The 19,234-nt window shown below is 34.6% G+C and overlaps 2 protein-coding genes across 2 annotated transcripts; both read right to left on the bottom strand.

Moving 5' to 3' along the window:
- Window positions 1–2,891: 2,891 nt before the first annotated feature.
- On the bottom strand, window positions 2,892–4,959 carry LOC106351727 (mitogen-activated protein kinase kinase kinase 20). The gene has a single exon (XM_013791483.3). It carries the CDS (start codon window positions 4,374–4,376, stop codon window positions 3,357–3,359), a length of 1,020 nt encoding a protein of 339 aa, XP_013646937.1. The 5' UTR covers window positions 4,377–4,959; the 3' UTR covers window positions 2,892–3,356.
- Window positions 4,960–17,838: 12,879 nt separating this feature from the next.
- LOC106351726 (transcription factor HEC2) lies at window positions 17,839–18,950 on the bottom strand. Its single transcript, XM_013791482.3, has one exon. It carries the CDS (start codon window positions 18,720–18,722, stop codon window positions 18,030–18,032), a length of 693 nt encoding a protein of 230 aa, XP_013646936.1. The 5' UTR covers window positions 18,723–18,950; the 3' UTR covers window positions 17,839–18,029.
- Between the last annotated feature and the right edge of the window lie 284 nt (window positions 18,951–19,234).

Below are 19,234 nucleotides of genomic sequence, written 5' to 3'. Positions count from 1 at the left end.
TCGTCTGACGAACAGATCTGGAAAAAAACTCGATGTCATACCTTAAATTAGTGAGATAAGTTCCTTAGCATACATAAGGCTTCTCCAAGCACACAGAATCACAAACGGAAGTCACCCACCCATAATCGTTAGCTTCTATGACTCTATGAACCATAAAAATTTTAGAATCAAAATCTTGAGTTTTTTTAGCTCATTGTGGAGAGAAAGTGAGAGATATGTTGTGTTTAGGTCACAAGAATGGAAAAAGAAGAAGGGTAAATCGATTTTAGGAGCATTAAGAGCTTCAAATTGGTTGTTCATGGTGGTTGTGGTATTGATGACAATGGCAATCTTGTAATTACTTGAAGATGATGAGGGTGAGAGAGTAAAAATGTCATTTTCGAAAAAAAAAATAAAAAAAAAATGGATGGCATTTTCGTAAATTATATGAACTTGTGGGGTGAATAGGGCAAAACCAATTTTCAAAAAAAAAGGAGGTTAGTTTTGTGTTTGACTTTAAGTTATAGGTCAATTTTGCAAAAATCCCCGGAAAATATTAGGGATAAGTATTCGACATCGGAATTCTAGGAGACATTAAATAATATATAAAGAGTTAGTGCTAATCCACTAATTGTCAATCTAATATATTAAAACAGAAGTACAAAAATGAAATAACCTTAAGATTTACAAAGTATTTACAAAGGAATGCCACTGAATTAATTAATAAAAATATTTTTAAGAATTTTTGTTTTTTCCTAGTTATTACTATTTTCCTAAATTGATTATTAGCTAAAAACGTCAACAGTAATTTAAGGAAATCAATTTCCTAAAACAACTATAACTAAATAGGACTCAGTTACAATAATTCAATAAAAATAATTTATCATTAATCATATACGAAATCTAATTTCTCTCACTTTACATTTCCTGAAACAATTATAATTTGCTAGCTTACATTTTACTGATCTTAATTTATACCATACATATTTTATTTTGGCATCCACATAGATTATAATATCTGTTGTATTTTTTTGTCGATATATCTGATGTATCTCTACGGTTACTATTCTTATTTTTATTCTCTTATATAAACCAAACTATAACTATCCTTAGTGTAATCACTTTTCTTAGCTAAAATATACGTAGATTTTGAAAAAAAAACCGTTTTATCAACCTAAGATCACGCTATTACTCAATATCACACCAAAAGTACGCATATAATAACTTTAAGATCGATATTCCAAACTACATAATATCTAACTTATTATCTTTCCTAAATCTCAATTATATTTCAAGATTTATCCTTTGGCTAAAATAATCTAGGTATACTTGATAGACAGCTAATAAGGTTTTGCCCATCCCCTATATACTAAAAGAGAAGCATTACAATATTAAAGTGCTTCTTAAAAATCTCCAAAAAAATATGTTGGTACACAAACATATATTATATACTTCTTATTAAACAAACCATAAAATTAATTAACAATTTATAGTTATTTTTTTCTTTCCTTAAATAAAAGACACAGCATTACCAAAAAGGAATAAACATATATATATTTGACAATTATTTATTTTAATAATAAATATTTGATAGCATTATGCATATCCTCCATTATTTTAAGTCATATTATTGAAATAAATTAAACAATCATATTAAATATATAATAAAAATTATGTTTTTGTGAAGAATAATTTAAATATTTTATTCTAATAAAATACAAATGATCTTAAAACCATATGATTGGATCATGAAAATGATCTATTCTATTAAAATTTAAGTACAAAATAATACTTGCCTAATTTTAAGTGGTGTGTTACATAGTTTTATTCATTTTAAGACTAATTATAACCATTTTATTTATTGTCTCTCATTACTAATCCGGCTTCATTTACTACAGTGTACAAAATAGAACTTACCTATCTTTAACTTTTTTATTACATCTTTTAAATTCTATTTTTCATGCTTCCTAATTACTTCATTAATTATATTTACCATAATAATTCAACAACATTTATTTTAAGTGTTAACCAAAATAATTTCAAAAGTTTAAATGAAATTGTTTCATTCATGACAAGAATTCAACCGACCCGTTTGGGTACGGATCATTTTTTTGGTATTGAATTTTTAGGTTTAAAATTAAACTTTGTTTGAAAATCATAAATTTTCGGACGGGATTCGGACTCGGATCCTTCTAGGTCCGGATAGCTTTGTAGAAACCTAAAATATCTATATAACTTATATGTTTCAAAATGTCATTAAATAATTTATATAAAAAAAAATTAATATCCGCACGAGTGTGCGGGTCAAGCTGTAGTTGGTTTTAAATTAGAAATTCATAATAAACACAAATCTAACATGGTATCAGAGCCCAGATCGTAAATAATAAACCCCTAATTAATATAACCATATCCAACCGGCTATAAATGTCGTAATTGACTCGCTCGACCGAGTATAAATTTCGTAATCTCCGAATGAGATTTCATTGTTTTCACCTTCTTGTTTCACTTGTAAGACTCATCAATTTCACAAAAAGCTTCTTGGTAGAGAAAGTCTCAGGGTGAAAGACAACGAGAACATACGGATCGAGATAGTTTACGAAATTTTACATGGAGAAGGTTAGACTTGTAGAGACTAGAGACAGTGTGATCAGAGCCAGGGATCATATCATATTCATAGTTCTAAGTCAAATACACAATCAGTTTCTATATAACATACACATTGAACTTAACTTTGAACTGTGAACCCCCCCCCCCCCCCCCCCCCCCCACCCCCCCCCCCCCCAAAAAAACATGCAAAAGTTAAAACAAACGTACTCGAATAAAAATTTGAGTATGAACAAGAAGAAGGTCATCATCAACCTCATTGATAGTTAATTTGCAGACCTTATTACTATTCGCTTGTCACCAGTTTACAAAGCCCAAACCTGCTTGGTTCATGCTCACTAGTTCATAGTCAGAAACTTCCTGGTACCGCACAGCACACAAGAAGACACGAAGATGTAAGAATCTTGTCTTAGTATCTTGTGACAACAAGTCCATACTCAGCGTTGAATATCGGATTCCCTACTGTTTAACTTCATCTTATTGCTCGCATTCCATAAGATATAGTCGTAAGGTTTGATGACTAATTACATTGAGATTTTGACTATGATATATGTATTAACGAGCTCTTTGATTTCTTGACTTAATTCTTGATAGAATAGTAACAAAAAACATCAATGATACGTTAAGACTACAATGAATTGTTCATATTAACAAACACATTACATGTTAATAAATTGAATAAGAATCGTTGAATTTGGATCCAACTAGGTGTAACAAAAATAACCTAGCCTTTGTCAACAACTCTATTTTCCCCTGTTTCTCTATCACTCCCGTCACCGTACGGTGACCCAGCCTTGTGCGATGGACCAATTAGGGATCGATTCACTAACCAGGCTCTCAAATCTCTCCACCGGAGAATCCAACGGCTGATATTGCATGACTGATTCCGACGCGATAGGTTCCCAATCGGAAAATTCAAACGGGCATCTCGGCGACGTTGATACTTTTTCTTTCACCTCCACAAATAAGTCTTCCCGTTGACCATTGTCTTCACAATCGACGGCTACGAAAGGATGGTTTAAAAGCATCTCGGCCGTCCATCTTTCCTCGGGATCTTTAACGAAACACTTCGACAAGAAGTCTTTTCCTTCTTCCGACAAGTCCTCTGGAACCTTCGGCAACTCGTCCCCGACACCGATTCGTATCAAAAGCGACATGAAGTTCAACCCTTCTTCAACACTCCACGCCGTTTTTCCGCTAGACATCTCCACTACGGCGCATCCTAACGCCCACACGTCAGCAGCTGTTCCGTACACGTTATCGTTAACGGATTCAGGCGCCATATACAACGGCGTCCCTCTGATCTCCACGCCTTCTTTTGACACCGTTAAATCTCTCGCCAAACCGAAATCCGCAATCTTAACGGCGCCGTCGTCGAATAACAGAATATTCCCGAGTTTTATATCGCAGTGAGCGAACCCTCTCGAGTGGATGTGACGTAATCCTCTGAGCAAGGATCCTGTGTGGCGGCGCACGGTGGATTCCGGTAAACCCTCGCCGTTTAGTTTCATTAGTTGCGTCGCTAAGCTTCCTCTCCAAGCATACTCCAATAGCAAGTTATGCAACTTCTCTCCTTTCTCAACCGTTTGATCCTCGCCGTAACAGCGTACGATCTCAGGGCAGTCTCCGAGTGAATCCAACACCGACTTCTCGTTTACGAGGGAGGTGGCGCCGTAAGAGTCCGCCGATTTCACTGCCATAAGAGGCGGGAAACCGCCGGAATCTGACGGCGTCGCTAGGCTGACAGTTGAAAACGTTCCGTATCCAATTGTTTCTCCACGAACCCACTCCATTGAAGCGAATCTCTGAGACTCTTGGGAAGAACAAAGTATATGAGTTTTTTTATAGGGTTTCTGAGAGAAGTGTCACCCAAGGTTTCCTTTTATAGAGATACGAACTTTGGATTAGGGTTAAAAGTTTCCTTTTTCTTTAGGATGCAAGAATGGAAAAATGCGATATTGGAGCTCTTGTAACTGGTAAGATACAGAGCATGTACGTAGCTTGTGACGGTTGATTTTGTGCCATATGGCGCAACTTCCTATCTATATATACATGAATATTTTATATTAAGCGTAGTTATAAAGCGTAGTTAATGCACGTGATGAGAGAAGTGATTTGATATTTCCTAGTTGGCCTGATGAAAATGAAATAAATAACGAAGTATTTAATAACATTCGGAAAATAAATATTCATGGAGAAGCCTCGGAACTATTGAAATGGCGTGAATAGGCCTAGGTATTTTAACATGGACCCAAAAATCTGAACCGGAACAAAAATTTACAAGTATTTTTTTGGTCTAAATTTTTTTATCCGAATAGACTTGAAACCGAAAGGAACCGACCCGAATAGATCCAGACCCGAAAGGAACCGACCCGATTCGATAAGAACCGATTTGTATCCGACTTAAAAACATGTATATCTAAAACTATGATGTTTTTGTGTTCTATTTTATATATGTTATTTTATGATTTAGTTGAAATATTTTTTGCTAACAATATTTGCTATTATTTTGTAACGTTTTTTAAATAATATGAAGCTTTAAAATGCAAAATTTAGAGTTTAAAAATGTTTTATTTTAATTATTAATAGTTTCATTTAAGTTATTTTGTAAAAAAATTTAGATATATATGACAAATATCAACTAAATTTGATGGAATTGAGTATGTCAAGTCTTTTTTAGATCTTTAATCACTACAAGAAAACATCGGCATACTGAGGGAAAAAATCGTCGGTATGTCGTCGGAATAACGCTATCCGAGGACATACCGACGAAAAAAGTCCTCGGAAATATCTCCTCGGAAATTCATATTTCCTCGGAATTCCGTCGGAAATTTCCGACGGAATTCCGAGGAAACTCCGAGGACACAAAGTTCGTCGGAAGGTTCCTCGGAATATACCGAGGGAATTCCGATGGTCCAATCCTCGGAAGTTTCGACGAAATATTCCTCGGAATGTTTATCGGAAAATTCCGAGGAAAATATGTTCCTCGGAAAATTCCGAGGAACGCCTCTCCCTCGGAAAATTCCGAGGAACATCGATCCCTCGGAAAATTCCGAGGGATCGCATTCCCTCGGAAAATTCCGAGGAACTCATGTCCCTCGGAATTTTCCGAGGAACAGGATTCCCTCGGAATTTCGAAAAAAAAAAATTTTTAAAAGTTTATTTTTTTAAAAAAAATTAAAATTTTTTAAATTTAAATTCAAAAATTTAAAATTAAAATTAAAATTGAATAAAACATAAAACATTAAAACATAGTAGATAATATTCAAAGTTAAATAAAACATTCCGTGTTTTTGGTAAAAAAAAAAAAAAACTACGGGTCTTGAATGTTCGGGAACACCTCGTTCGGGTACATCCTCTTCATCATCTCCATCATCTGCTCGTTCAGCCTCTTCTGGGTTTTGAGCTGCCATCTGGGTCTCCAACGCAGATATCCGATCATCCTTGTCCTTCAGCTGAGCCGTAAGAACTTCTGGATCAACATATGGCGGTGGTGCAGAAGAAGGAGCAGCCGACCGGGAGCGACGACCCAAACCGACCAAACGTCCCTTCTTCTTTGGAACCGACTGAAAAATAAATAACCAAATTTAGATAATATAAATTGATGATAAAATAAAAATCAAGAAATAAATAAATTGAACTTTAAAAAAAAAAACTTACTGATTCAACGATTTCGTTGATTCGAACCTGGGACAAGTTGGTCGAAGCCGTCGAATCGTCATCATCGGTTTGAAGCTGAGACACTTCGTCATACACCTGAGTTTGGACCAGGTCGACCACGTCCCTCACAAGACCATCATCAATCTGGCCGGTCTTCTTGTTGGTATACGCCCTTTTCATTAGGGCGAGATCATCAACCGGCTCGCCCTCATTTTCTTCCGCCTTGAAAAAAAATAAATTAAACAAACATTATAAATTTGAAAAAATGCACAAAAAATAAAATTCTGAAACTTAAATAATTGAAGAAAAAGCGGTTGAACTTACCATGCGATCCGCGAGAGTGGCAATAGATTGGGCACCCAAGTTATGCTTGTAGATGCCCTTCCCTTTACGGTCGCTCCTGCAGTTGTTGGAGTTGGTGGAAGAAGTTTCTTTCGTCTCTTCCTTATCCAGACCGTCCCGTTCATCAACTTTGGGACCTTTTAATTTTAAAAAAAAAGTTTAATAATTTAAAAAATAGTTTAATAAATTAAAAATTGTTAATAAATTAAAAACTACCTTGTTTACTTCCCACTTCTTCTTCCACTCGTACATCTGCTTCCCATAGTTGTCCATAACTTTATGGACAAAATGGTGATAGATAGAGAGCGTATCATCGGAATTCCAGTTGAATTCTTGCTGAAATAATTTAAAAATAGTTTTTAAACACAAAAATATAAATAGTTTAATAATTACAAAAAAAGTTTTAATAAATAAAAAATAGTTTAATAATTAAAAAAATAGTTTTAATAATATTTAAAATGTTTGATAAATATAGAAAATAGTTTAATAATCACAAAAAAAAGTTTTAATAAATAAAAAATAGTTTAATAATTAAAAAAATAGTTTTAATAATATTTAAAATGTTTAATAAATATAAAAAATAGTTTAATAATCACAAAAAATAGTTTTAATAAATAAAAAATATAAGTAAAAAATTTGAATACTTACCGCAAACTGACGAAACCACAGATGCTGCTTCTCGGGAGGGAAGTGAGTGAAAGTCGGATGTCCCTTGTCGAGGGCCGAGTACATCATACGGTTGATCCATGCGCTGATCCCGTTCCCGGATCGGTTGAACCTAATAAAAAGAACAAATTATTAATAATCAATCAAATTTTAAGGAAAAAAATAAAAGTTTGATTACCATGTTTGACCATGTCCATGTGGATACTTAGTGAGATAGGGAAGACCGGTTTAAAACCCCTAGTTCCTCGGAATTTCCTCGGAATTTTCCGAGGGAATTCCGAGGAAAAACCTATCTTCGTCGGAATTTCCTCGGAAAATTCCGAGGAAATTCCGAGGAAAAGGAATGTATAATCAAATCCCTAAATCGACAAGATCTATTCCGAGGAAATTCCGAGGAAAACCTATCTGCCCTCGGAATTTCCTCGGTATTTATATTTAAAAAAAAAAAAAAAAAAAGGTCGACGCTAGTCTGTTTCCGAGTCGTCATCACCAGATGAATCTGAATCTGGATCTTGGTGAAACTCTCCAATCACTGGTTCATCCTCTACGTGAACGGCGGCTTCCTCTCCGAAGACGGTTAAATCGACTACAAGGCCAACTCCACCTAAATCTTCTGCTGCATTTAAGTTGCCGGATGTGCTTGGTTGTAGTGGGTCTTCCAGCTCAGAACTTCCCTGAACTCGGCCTCTCGGGTTGAGTCTTGTAACAGTAACCCATGGATCATCTCTGTTCCTTACCCGGGGGTACTTGATATAACAAACCTGATCGGCCTGAGAAGCAAGAATGAAAGGATCATAATATTGCAGCTTCCGTCTCGAATTTACTGATGTAACACCAAATGCATCTGTTCTCACACCTCGATCTGGAGTGTTGTCGTGCCAATCACAATAGAAAACAGTACAGCGCAATCCAACCATGCCCAAATACTTGATTTCCAAAATCTCATGTATGTGTCCGTAGTATACATCATCTCCTGATGCAGAACAAACACCAGCATCATAAGTCGTACTCGAACGTCTCCTCTTCTGAGTTGTGAATGCATATCCTCGAGTACAAAATCTCGGATATGACTTCACAACAAAGTTTGGTCCAACGACCATCTCGCGTATCCAATCGTCAAATGTTTCACCTCTGGCCAAACCAGCACTCACATAAGTAAACATCCATCCACCAAATTCTCTCTGCTTCATTTCTTCTAGTTCGTCCTCTGTGGCGTATCTATATTCGAACCGCTTTTCTGCCATGAAAATCCTCTCATATTGAAGAACATCTTCGCAGTTGGTGAGTAAATATGTTTGCAAATGACTGCGCTCCTGATCAGTAAGTCGACGGTCCTTTGGTTTTCCGCTAAGTCCTCCAACGTCTGTGAAAATGTCTGGAACCTTCCAATGATATGTTGCCCGTTCGCCTCTATCATCATGCCGAGCAGGTCTTCTGTTTTTGGTCTGGACTTCTGCTGGAAAGTAGTACTCGGCAAAGTTTGAAGTTTCTTCATTGATCATCTGTGCGACTATAGAACCTTCCACCCTACTTAAATTTTTCACCATCTTCTTCAAATGGAACATATACCGCTCATACAGATACATCCATCTATACTGCACAGGACCACCAAGTTCCAATTCTCTTACCAGGTGAATAACAAGATGCTCCATAACATCAAAAAATGAGGGAGGAAATATCTTCTCAAGGTTGCACTGAATCACGGCTATGTTAGCCTTCAAATTTTCAATACCTTCAAGAGTCACTGATCTTATGCATAAATCGCGGAAGAAACCACTTATCCCTGCAATTGCTTCATGAACATTTCGTGGTAATAGTTCCTTGAAGGCAAACGGAAGGAGGCGCTGCATCATTACATGGCAATCATGGCTTTTCAAGCCAGTAAACTTTTCTTCCTTTCTGTCGATACAGTTATGCAAATTAGATGCGTAACCGTCTGGAAATTCCACATCGTTTGAAATCCAATCAAAGAACGCATCCTTTTCCGCTGCATCAAGTCGGTATATGGGAAAAGGAGCCCTACCATTCTCATCAACATGAAGTTCTGAACGAGCACATATATCGACTAAATCCAGTCTTGACTTCAAATTATCCTTTGTTTTACCTTAAACATTAAGGATCGTGTTCATGAGATTGTCAAAAAAGTTCTTCTCAATATGCATGACATCTAAATTATGCCTTAGTAGATGATCCTCCCAGTATGGCAGATCCCAGAAAATACTTTTTTTTGTGCCAGTTATGTAGGTTTCCAACACCATCTACCGGAAAACGCTCATGTCCACCAACGTCTGGTGTCCTTTCTGCACCAAAATCTCTAAGTTGTGTCTTCAAATCTTTTCCACGAATTTCCGGAGGTGGACTGTCAAACACCCTCTTGTTCTTCGTAAACAAATTCCTACTTCTACGATATGGATGATCTGGTGGTAGAAATCTCCTGTGACAGTCAAACCAACATGTTTTCCTTCTGTGTTTTAGTTGGAAAGCATCAGTGTTATCTTGACAATATGGACATGATAGCCTTCCATGCGTTGTCCATCCAGATAACATACCATATGCTGGAAAATCACTTATTGTCCACATTAGTACTGCCCGCATTTGAAAGTTTTCTTTATACGAAACATCGTATGTTTCAGCACCTTGAGCCCATAGTTGTTGCAACTCATATATAAGTGGCTGAAGAAACACATCAAGTGATCTCTTAGGATGCTCTGGTCCGGGAACGAGAATCGAGAGAAACAAAAACTCTTGTCGCAAGCACAAGTTTGGGGGTAGGTTGTATGGTGTAAGAATGACTGGCCATAGAGAATACTGTCTTCCACTCTTGCCAAACGGGCTGAAACCATCAGTACATAATCCAAGGTAGACATTTCTTCTCTCATACGCAAAGTCGGGATACTTTGATTGGAAATGCTTCCACGCTTTTGCATCTGAAGGATGTCTGATCTCACCATCTGTTGAGTGCTCCGCATGCCATCTCATTGGTTGCGCTGTGCGTTCAGACAGATACAGCCTCTGCAACCTTTCCGTCAAAGGCAAATACCACATCCTTTTATATGGCACTAGAACTCTTCCACTCGTATCTTTATAACGAGGCTTCCCACAAAATTTGCATGAAACCCGCTGTTCATCCGCCCTCCAATAAATCATGCAGTTGTCTCTGCATACATCTATTACCTGATACGATAAACCAAGACCAGCTACGAGTTTCTGAACCTCGTAGTATGAGCCAGGAGCTACATTATCTTCGGGTAGAATACCTTTTACATAATCAGCAATCGCATCCACACAGTCTTCAGCCAAATTATAATCCGTCTTAATGCCCATCAATCTTGTAGCAGATGATAAAGCTGAATGACCATCTCTGCAACCTTCGTACAATGGTTGCTTTCCAGCATCCAACATATCATAAAATCTCCTAGCTTCGGCATTGGGTAAATCTTCCCCTCTAAAATGATCATTTACCATCTGCTCGGTACCTACACCATAATCTACATTCGTTCTAATTGGTTCTTCTAATCTAACCGCTGGCTGAGGTTCGCTAGTACTACCATGTTCATAATCAGTTTCCCCATGATGATACCAAATTTTGTAACTTCGTGTAAACCCACTCAAATATAGATGAGTCCAAACATCCCACTCTTTAATAACCTTTTTATTTTTACAATTAGAGCAAGGACATCTTAACATACCTGTTTTTGCTTCCGGTTGTCGGTGAACTAACCCCATGAATTCGGTTACACCTCGTTGGTATTCTTCCGTAAGCAATCTCGTGTTCGGATCCAAATGAGGTCGATCGATCCAAGAACGAAAATAATTTGAAGAATACATGTTTTTTATGAATCAAATTCGTGTGTAAAAAGAGTGAGAGGAAGGATGAAGATATGGAGTGAATGAAGAGGAAGAGGGGTGCTTGTATTTATAGTTGAAATCCTGCCGACAGACCGAGGAAATTCCGACGGAATTCCGATGCCAACGGCTATTTCGTCGGAATTTCCTCGGAATTTTTAAAATCCCCCAACGGCTCTCCAACGGCTCTCTAACGTCTATAATATTTCCTCGGAATTCATCGGTTTTTTCCGAAGAATACAATTTTCCTCGGTATTCCATAAGAATATTCCGACGGAATGAAATTTCCTCGGAATTCCGTCGGTATATTCCGAGGAAATTCCAAGGAAACCAAATTTTGTGTTTCCTCGGAATTTGCTCGGAAATTCCTCGGTATATTCCGAGGAATTCATTTTCCGTCGGAACGTCCGTCAGAATACCGCTGTTTTCTTGTAGTGAATACCTGAACCCGATATGAAACTGAAAAATTACGGGTATTTTAATTATAAACCCGAACCAACCCGGACCCGAAAAAACTGACAGGAACCCGAACCAAAATTTTCTAAGTACCTATTGGGTCTAAATATTTAAGACCCGAAAAATCCGAACCCGAAAAGAACCGGCCCGAACCCGACCCAAAGACCCGAACGCCCAAGCCTAGGCGTGAATACAGAAGATATCAACAAATAAACATGGAGAATGATTGCAAGGAGCTGATAATGGCATTGAACCGGAGAAAGGATCAACTAAGAGGTTTTCTTTCAGAAGATGAGATGTAGAGTTGGCTGCAGTTTGAGAAGATGACAGAGATATCGTTCTTGGGTGAAGTTTTCAATCATCAGATCACTCATTGGTGTCGGGGACGAGTTTAAATATGATTGTACAAGTACTTCACCTAATGTTCCCAATGAGTATTTATACCCCGTCCTCTCAAAACTTTTGCTAGTAAGAAATCAAGAAATTGCACTAATCGCCATAACTGCTTCCAAAATAATTTGAGGTTAAATTCATGAATCATATTCTTCTTTCGTCTTTGATTTGCAGAGTTTCTTCTACTTTACCCAGTGAATTCCTCTTTTAAGAAGGTTTGAACTCTACTAGAACTGTGCAATGACACTAGTTAAATTCCCGTAAGTCTGTCAAGGTAGAAGGATGGTTGACATTACATACGTAGGTAGAGCCAATAGTATAGACTTTATAAGCATCTTCTTTCTAATCCTTAATAGCCATCTTCCTGTCCAACCATTAATACGGTTTTGTAGTCGTTCCTTCAGGAAGGCAAAGAACTTTATCTTTGAACCACTAATATCTTCATGGATACTAAGTGTGTGATTGGTAGAAAATAGCTAAATTTGGAGTAAATAAAATGGATGGAATGAGAGGAAAAGTAAAATAATAAATAGAGCAAATTGGTGAAATAAAAATAAATAAATAAACGGAAATGAACAGAGAAAAGTTGGAGATCACGTAGCATTTTCTTCTTGTTAAGGTAAGTGGGAGGTTTTTCACCTTTTCCAGCTATATTCAGCTGAAATATACTTCTGCTGCATTTAACTTCATTGGTAATAATAAAGCTGAATAGAGAGCAAAACAAATTTACTCCAAAATATTTACTCCAAAAAGGTCATTCAGTCATACTCTAAGATAGGAACCCATTTCTCTCTCATTTACAATTCCAGTTGAAGTTTTTAAAGTATCATTGACATGTCCATGTATTCTCTTACCAAAGACTAAGGAAGATTTTTCAAAATTAATGCATTGTCCAGAAGCTTTTCCATAGATCCTAAATGTTTTTATGATTTCATCGCATTCACGTGGCTCCGCCTTGCAGAAAAACAGGCTATCATCAGCAAGAGAAGGTATGATATCGGAGGGCTAGCGCGTGAAACACGCATCCCCGTTATTTTTCCTTGATTCTCATCATGATTTAGAAGGCTTACGAGTACTCCCATGCATAAAATAAATATGAAAGGAGATAAAAGATCTCCTTGTCGCAAACCCGTTTTGGAGTTATATTTTCTCTTGGCTGACTATTGAATAAGACATGGTATTTCATCGATGATACACATCGCATTATCCATTCAATCCATATATCTGAGAACCCCATCTTCTTCATAACCGCACTGATAAATTTTCACTCCAACCTATCAAGAGCCTTACTCATGTCAGTTTTTATCGCCATTCGCTTCTCTTTTTCCCCGAAGTTCGTGCGCAGAACATGAAACATTTCTTGTGCTATCAAAACATTATATGTGGTATCAAAAATTCAATCCGGTAATAATCTCTTCAATCTTTGACATAGGACCTTAGATATTATTTTGTAACTACATTACAAAGGCTAATTGGCCGAAATTGTGACATCTCATTTGGTTTCTCCTTCTTAGGTATAAATACAGTAATGGTATTATATCAACACACGCTACTAGTTACATGTTTCAATCAGTGCAGATTTTTTTTTTTTGGTAGGAAATCAATCAGTGCAGATTTGATATACAAATATATGCCATTTGCTATAATAAAAAAAACTAGATTTTGACCCGCACGGGCGTGCGGGTATATTTTAAAAAAAAATATGATGCTATTTGATTTTTATGTCACTATTTAAAGTTGGGCAAAAAACTCGAATTCGAAGAATTGAACCGATCTCAATCCGAATAAGTAGTACTAAATCCGAATCTGAATTGATTAAATATCCGAATTATTCAAAATTTTGGTATTGAAGAACTGAAATCTAATCCGATCCGAATCGAAGTATTTTGGGTATCCAAAATAGATTTATATACTTATATATATTAATTATTTTTTGATTTAATATATATAAAAACATCCAGAATATATATGATGTAAATATATACAAATAATCAAACGTAAATACTGAAATTTATGATGTAAGCTTTTAAGTTCGCTTAAATGCTTGAAAATATGATGTAAACTTCTAAGTTCGCTTAAATGCTTGAAAATATGATGTAAATTTTTAAGTTCGCTTAAATACTTATATATATGATGTAAACTTTTAAGTTCGCTTAAATGGTTGAAAATATATACAAATAATCAAACACTAGGTGATAACCCGCGCCCTGCGCGGAGTGAGTAGACCAATAGCAGAATATTGCTTCTACAATAGAATAATATTCACTCTCACTTTCTACATTGTCTTGAAAGGTTTCAAATTAGAAACAGAATTAAGGCTATCCATTTGTTTGCAAGAGAGAATGTTTTGATATGAGCAAAGTCGAGAAAAAAGGTGTGGTGAATTTTCTGAATTGTAGAAGACGTATATTTATATTGAAAAAGCATCGGTCGTCTGGTCATATAGATTCAAAATAATGGCTGTGATTAAAGAATATTACATACAGTAAAACCTTTATAAATTAATAATGTTAGAATTTTGAAATTTTATTAATTTATAGAGATATTAATTGATATTAATTTATAAAAGTTTCCTTATTTAAATTTTTTTTCTATTTTTAATATGTTTAAAACACGAAAATATTTGATTTTATCGTATGTACATTATTCAAATTTTAGAATTTTGACTTTCATATTGTTTTATTATCTTATTTGGTGTATATTTTTATGTTTTATATGATTGTTAAATGGTTTTCGATATAATTTTACTAAATATTATCAAAATATATTAAAATGTTAAGAAAAATAAAGATATTTTCATTGTGAATATAAAATGAATAATATAATGTTTATTTTGTACTTATATAAATTTATGATTTTAATAGGACTACATATTTACATGGAAGTTTTAAAAATATTATTATCTTATTATTTTATCGATTTGTGTCATATTTTACACCGGCCTAAATTGGGACCGGAAAAATTTATTAATTTATAAAAATTATTAATTTATCGAGTATTAATTATAGAGGTTCTACTGTATTTGATTTCACATAACTTGCGCTCCAATCGTAATCACAACTTACCATGATTTCGTAAATAGTTAAATCAAACTTTCTTTTATCAATCGCAATAACAAATTCAAGAAAATTCATGATTATTAATTGATTACAATAATTTGAATCTATAATCTAACTTCCTTATATACAAAAGTCAAGTCCTCGTTTCCATTTTTGTAACCATAATCGACATTATATTATTACCAAAAAGTGATCGCAAATAATGACCTCGCATATTCAAATATTATTACCACCATGTTACCAAATTTGTATTTTAAAAATATATCAAAGTTATTAGAAGTTTCCTTTTTAATAATCATTAATCAATTTTGTCTTTGCAAATCACGTTTGAATCATGAGCAATTTGCTCCGCCATTATTTGCATTATGAAAGCTGGCGTTAAAATCTTAATTACGATATATCATGTGCACATACAAAATGTATATACATATAATATAATTATAGTCACGACTAACGTAGAGCGTAAAGCACCATGCAGACATAATTTATAAGAAGTATAGTTTATATTATCATATAAGAAGTATATTAAAGTTTTTTTTTTTGGTAAAAAGTATATTAAAGTTATAGGCACAACTATTATTAATTTCATCCCATCCCACGCAGGATAAAAAATGTTTTATATTGTTATTGCATATATTATTTCCAATACTTACAAACATGGTCGTGTGTAAATTTCTGGTCGCAAATTCGACCTCTTTTGAGCATATACGTACAAACGTGGTCGTGTGTATATTCAAAAGCATATAATATAATTGTAGTATTGGCATGTGGAAGTATATGAAATAACGAAAACGTTTTCGTTTGTCATTAAAGACAACGTATTAAACATGACGTCAATTTTTTGTTTGTCACTGTAATGAAAATGTTTATAGTATATTAAAGTTATAACCTATTGATTAATGGTAAGCAATGGCAATTATTGTAATTAGTCTAGTTAACAAAGGGTTTTTGAAAATAGGGTGTGAGAGAGCTTGTGGTGCTGCCACATAGGAAATGGCAATTTTGAAAATAATACATGAGCTAAAGGTTAGTTATCTATAATGCTCCTCAAATAATAAGAAAGAGATAAATATCTTAAATAGTTAAAATATACTCAAAACTCCAAAAATACTTAAATAATTATTAATTCTCTATCCAAATATTTAAACCAAACCTATTTAAATTGGTTATCCAAATCCGAACCAAATCTTCAAAGATCTGAATTGAACATGAAATCTCAAAAAGACCCGAAAACGAACCCGAACGTCCACCCCTAATCACTATTATATATATATATATATATATATATATCCTATATGTGTCATCATAAGTTACAAAATATGTGTTATCATCTAATTAATCGTATTTTATACGTACCATCAAATAAGTTTTCTTATAATTAATAATAATCACATAGATTATATTTTAAAATAATGTGAAATATAAAAACCATAATTTAAGTTGGTGTTTGAAATTGGGCTTTGTATTGTATTTTTCTTATATATATTGAAAATATTTTTATAATAGTTATTAGAAAATATGTTAGTAAAAATCAAATTTTGAATATATATATATATATATATATATATATTTGAATGAATTTTTGATATAAATCAATTTAAATTATTATTTTGATTTGAATATATTATATATCAAATAACATAGACCCATTACTTTTTAATATAATGTAATGGACTTCCAATTTTTAGTAGTATAAGCCCATTATTTTTTTCTTAACTTACTACTATCCATGTTTCCAAACAGTAGTATTTTTTTATCTACTATCCATATTGCCAAACAATCTCAATGTGTACTTCAACTTTAATAATATAGATATACCCCATTTGAAATCATTATAAGGTTCGAGTCTTTTTTACGATGGGTACTGACGTACTGTTGTGCACAATCCTATGGTAATATTGGTTTTTGAGCTTAATGGGCTTTTCTGTGAAATGGTTCTTTACTTAGGCTTACCTTGTGGCACCATAACATATAGCGATATATACTGCTCTTTCTGGTCCAAACTTGGTTTGGTTATAGTATAAATACTTTTGTATAAAATACTTCTTAAAGTTATGATGCCTGGTTTGTTCCATCTTCTATAATGAATGTAGTAGATTCAAGTTCCGAGAAATCCATCTATAATAAAGAGGCTAGAAAAAAAAATCAGGGATCCAATTGTTTAATAGACCTTTACTAAGAAAATAAAAGTTGTTTATATATACAGCAAGCCAGTGATAAAGATGCCAATACAATATGCCTTTGTAGTTTGTTAACTTAGAAAACTTACATATTTTTTTATGTTTATCATTTTTTCCATAATTTTAAACCAATAAAAATTCAACTAGAGCAATTAAGTTTTTTAAAGTTTGCAATTAATTAATAAAATATGCATAGGAAACGAAAAAAATTGATCGTTTTGAAACAATTTTTTTCTCTAGAATATGTAGCATTAAGGAACAGAGGGAGTATCATTTAGGCTATTCCAAAAATATTCTTGTCAAGTTGCCCAAAATCGTAGACCTATATGCAATGAACTACAACAATACGATATGAATATGGCATACATTACAATTTACACTGTTGTTACATTAGAAAAACATGAAGAAGTATTCAACACATAAAGACTAATAAAGCCATGGCCGAAGCTGAGATTTTGGAAACTTGAAATATTTTTTTTAAGAATTTCAGTAAAATTTTCTTTTTTCACAATTTAGGAATTTTATATGAAAAAGTTTCTAAAATTTTTAGTTGTCAAGACCAGTGTTTCACCGGCATGTACCCCTATCAGACCTGCTGAAAGCTGAATATGTCTCACTGGTTAGTGGTAATCAAAGTTTGCTTCATTTTGCAATGATAATTGAATATTACTATAATTAGTTTTACACTAAAATGGTCTGTCTTAAAAAAACGTCCTAGACATTATTAAAACCAGGAAAATTAAATACGTTTATAAAAGATAACACTCATAATATTAAATTTCACTTGTTACCGAGAATTTTTGTTTTCCTCTCCATATTAATAACTAATACATTTAAAAAGTGATCACCTAAGAATCTGTGTATTTCCAAGCATCTGGTGATGATCAGACCGCATAGTCCCACAACTTTTTCCACCATATCCTCCACCAACACAAGCCGGTGCTGACGCCACTCCTCCGCCGTTAACCACCGCATGCTCCTCAAGCGACTGCACCTGTTTCTTGAGAAACTTAACGTAATGGATAGCCTCATCGAGCATCGAAGCAGTATCCATCTTGGTCCCGCCGGGAACAAGACGTTGAAGAATCCGAATGCGTTCGCTTATCCTCTCCCGCCGATGTCGAGCCGCCACGCTCTGTGGATCTTTAGAGATCCTCACGTTCTTCCTCTTTGGTGGCTTCACAGATTCCGGATCAATATGTATCGGTTGCATCACGGCTATGCGAAAGATCATCTCTCGCATTGCCGCCATGTTAGCGTTGTCGCCTCCTCCTCCACCTCTTTTGTCCGGGAGAGATGATGAAGTGGAAGGTGCATACCGGAAATTTAAACCGGGTTGGTGGTGATGGTGAGTGATGGTTGGGTCAAGTAGTGGGAGATGAATATGGTTGGGGTTGAAGAAAAAAGGGTGAGTGTTGGATTCGGAGAGCATCATGATGTTATGGGAATTAGGGTTAGGGTTTGGGTTAGAGAAGTGATCAGGAAGCTTCTCCATTTGCTGCATCATCATGTTCATTAGCATGTCGGAGTTATCCATTATCTTCTTTTTTTAGTCTGGAATTTATAGGGTTTGTTTTTTTTTATTTGAGAGATATATGGAGAAGCTGGTGAGGTATGGAGAAAGAAGAAGAAGAATCTGACAAAGCTTGAAATTTTGTGTCTCTGATGAATCACAGAAGAGGTGTGATGATGGAATAGATATGGAGAGTTATGTGTGAAAATGCAAACTGTTACTGCCAATCAGACATTCAGCAATATAACAGGAAGTGAAGGATATATATAGCAGTTTGTGACCCATCCTTATTTACTTAACTTATTATTACATACTATATAATATAAGATATGTGTAAATTATTATATACATATTATACACCCTATGTGACAACAAGGACTGTTTCCTTTTCTTCTATCTTCTACCTAGCTACTAAACTTTTACACACAAATATGTGTTAATACTAGATAGCTGTTGGAAAATGTTTCCTTGATATATGCTTCCAAGCTTCCATATTGAAAACGTTCTTTTTTTTTAGAAAATTGGATATTTATTTT

This window comes from Brassica napus, chromosome A1 (genome assembly GCF_020379485.1).
Source record: "Brassica napus cultivar Da-Ae chromosome A1, Da-Ae, whole genome shotgun sequence".
Lineage (NCBI taxonomy): Eukaryota > Viridiplantae > Streptophyta > Magnoliopsida > Brassicales > Brassicaceae > Brassica > Brassica napus.
Note: the sequence above shows the minus strand (reverse complement) of the source record. Positions and strands in the feature narration are given on the sequence as shown.

Bases quoted from the DNA above. Each gene is read 5' to 3' on its own strand.
- LOC106351726 (XM_013791482.3), bottom strand. From the start codon at position 18,722: ATGGATAACTCCGACATGCTAATGAACATGATGATGCAGCAAATGGAG.
- LOC106351727 (XM_013791483.3), bottom strand. From the start codon at position 4,376: ATGGAGTGGGTTCGTGGAGAAACAATTGGATACGGAACGTTTTCAACT.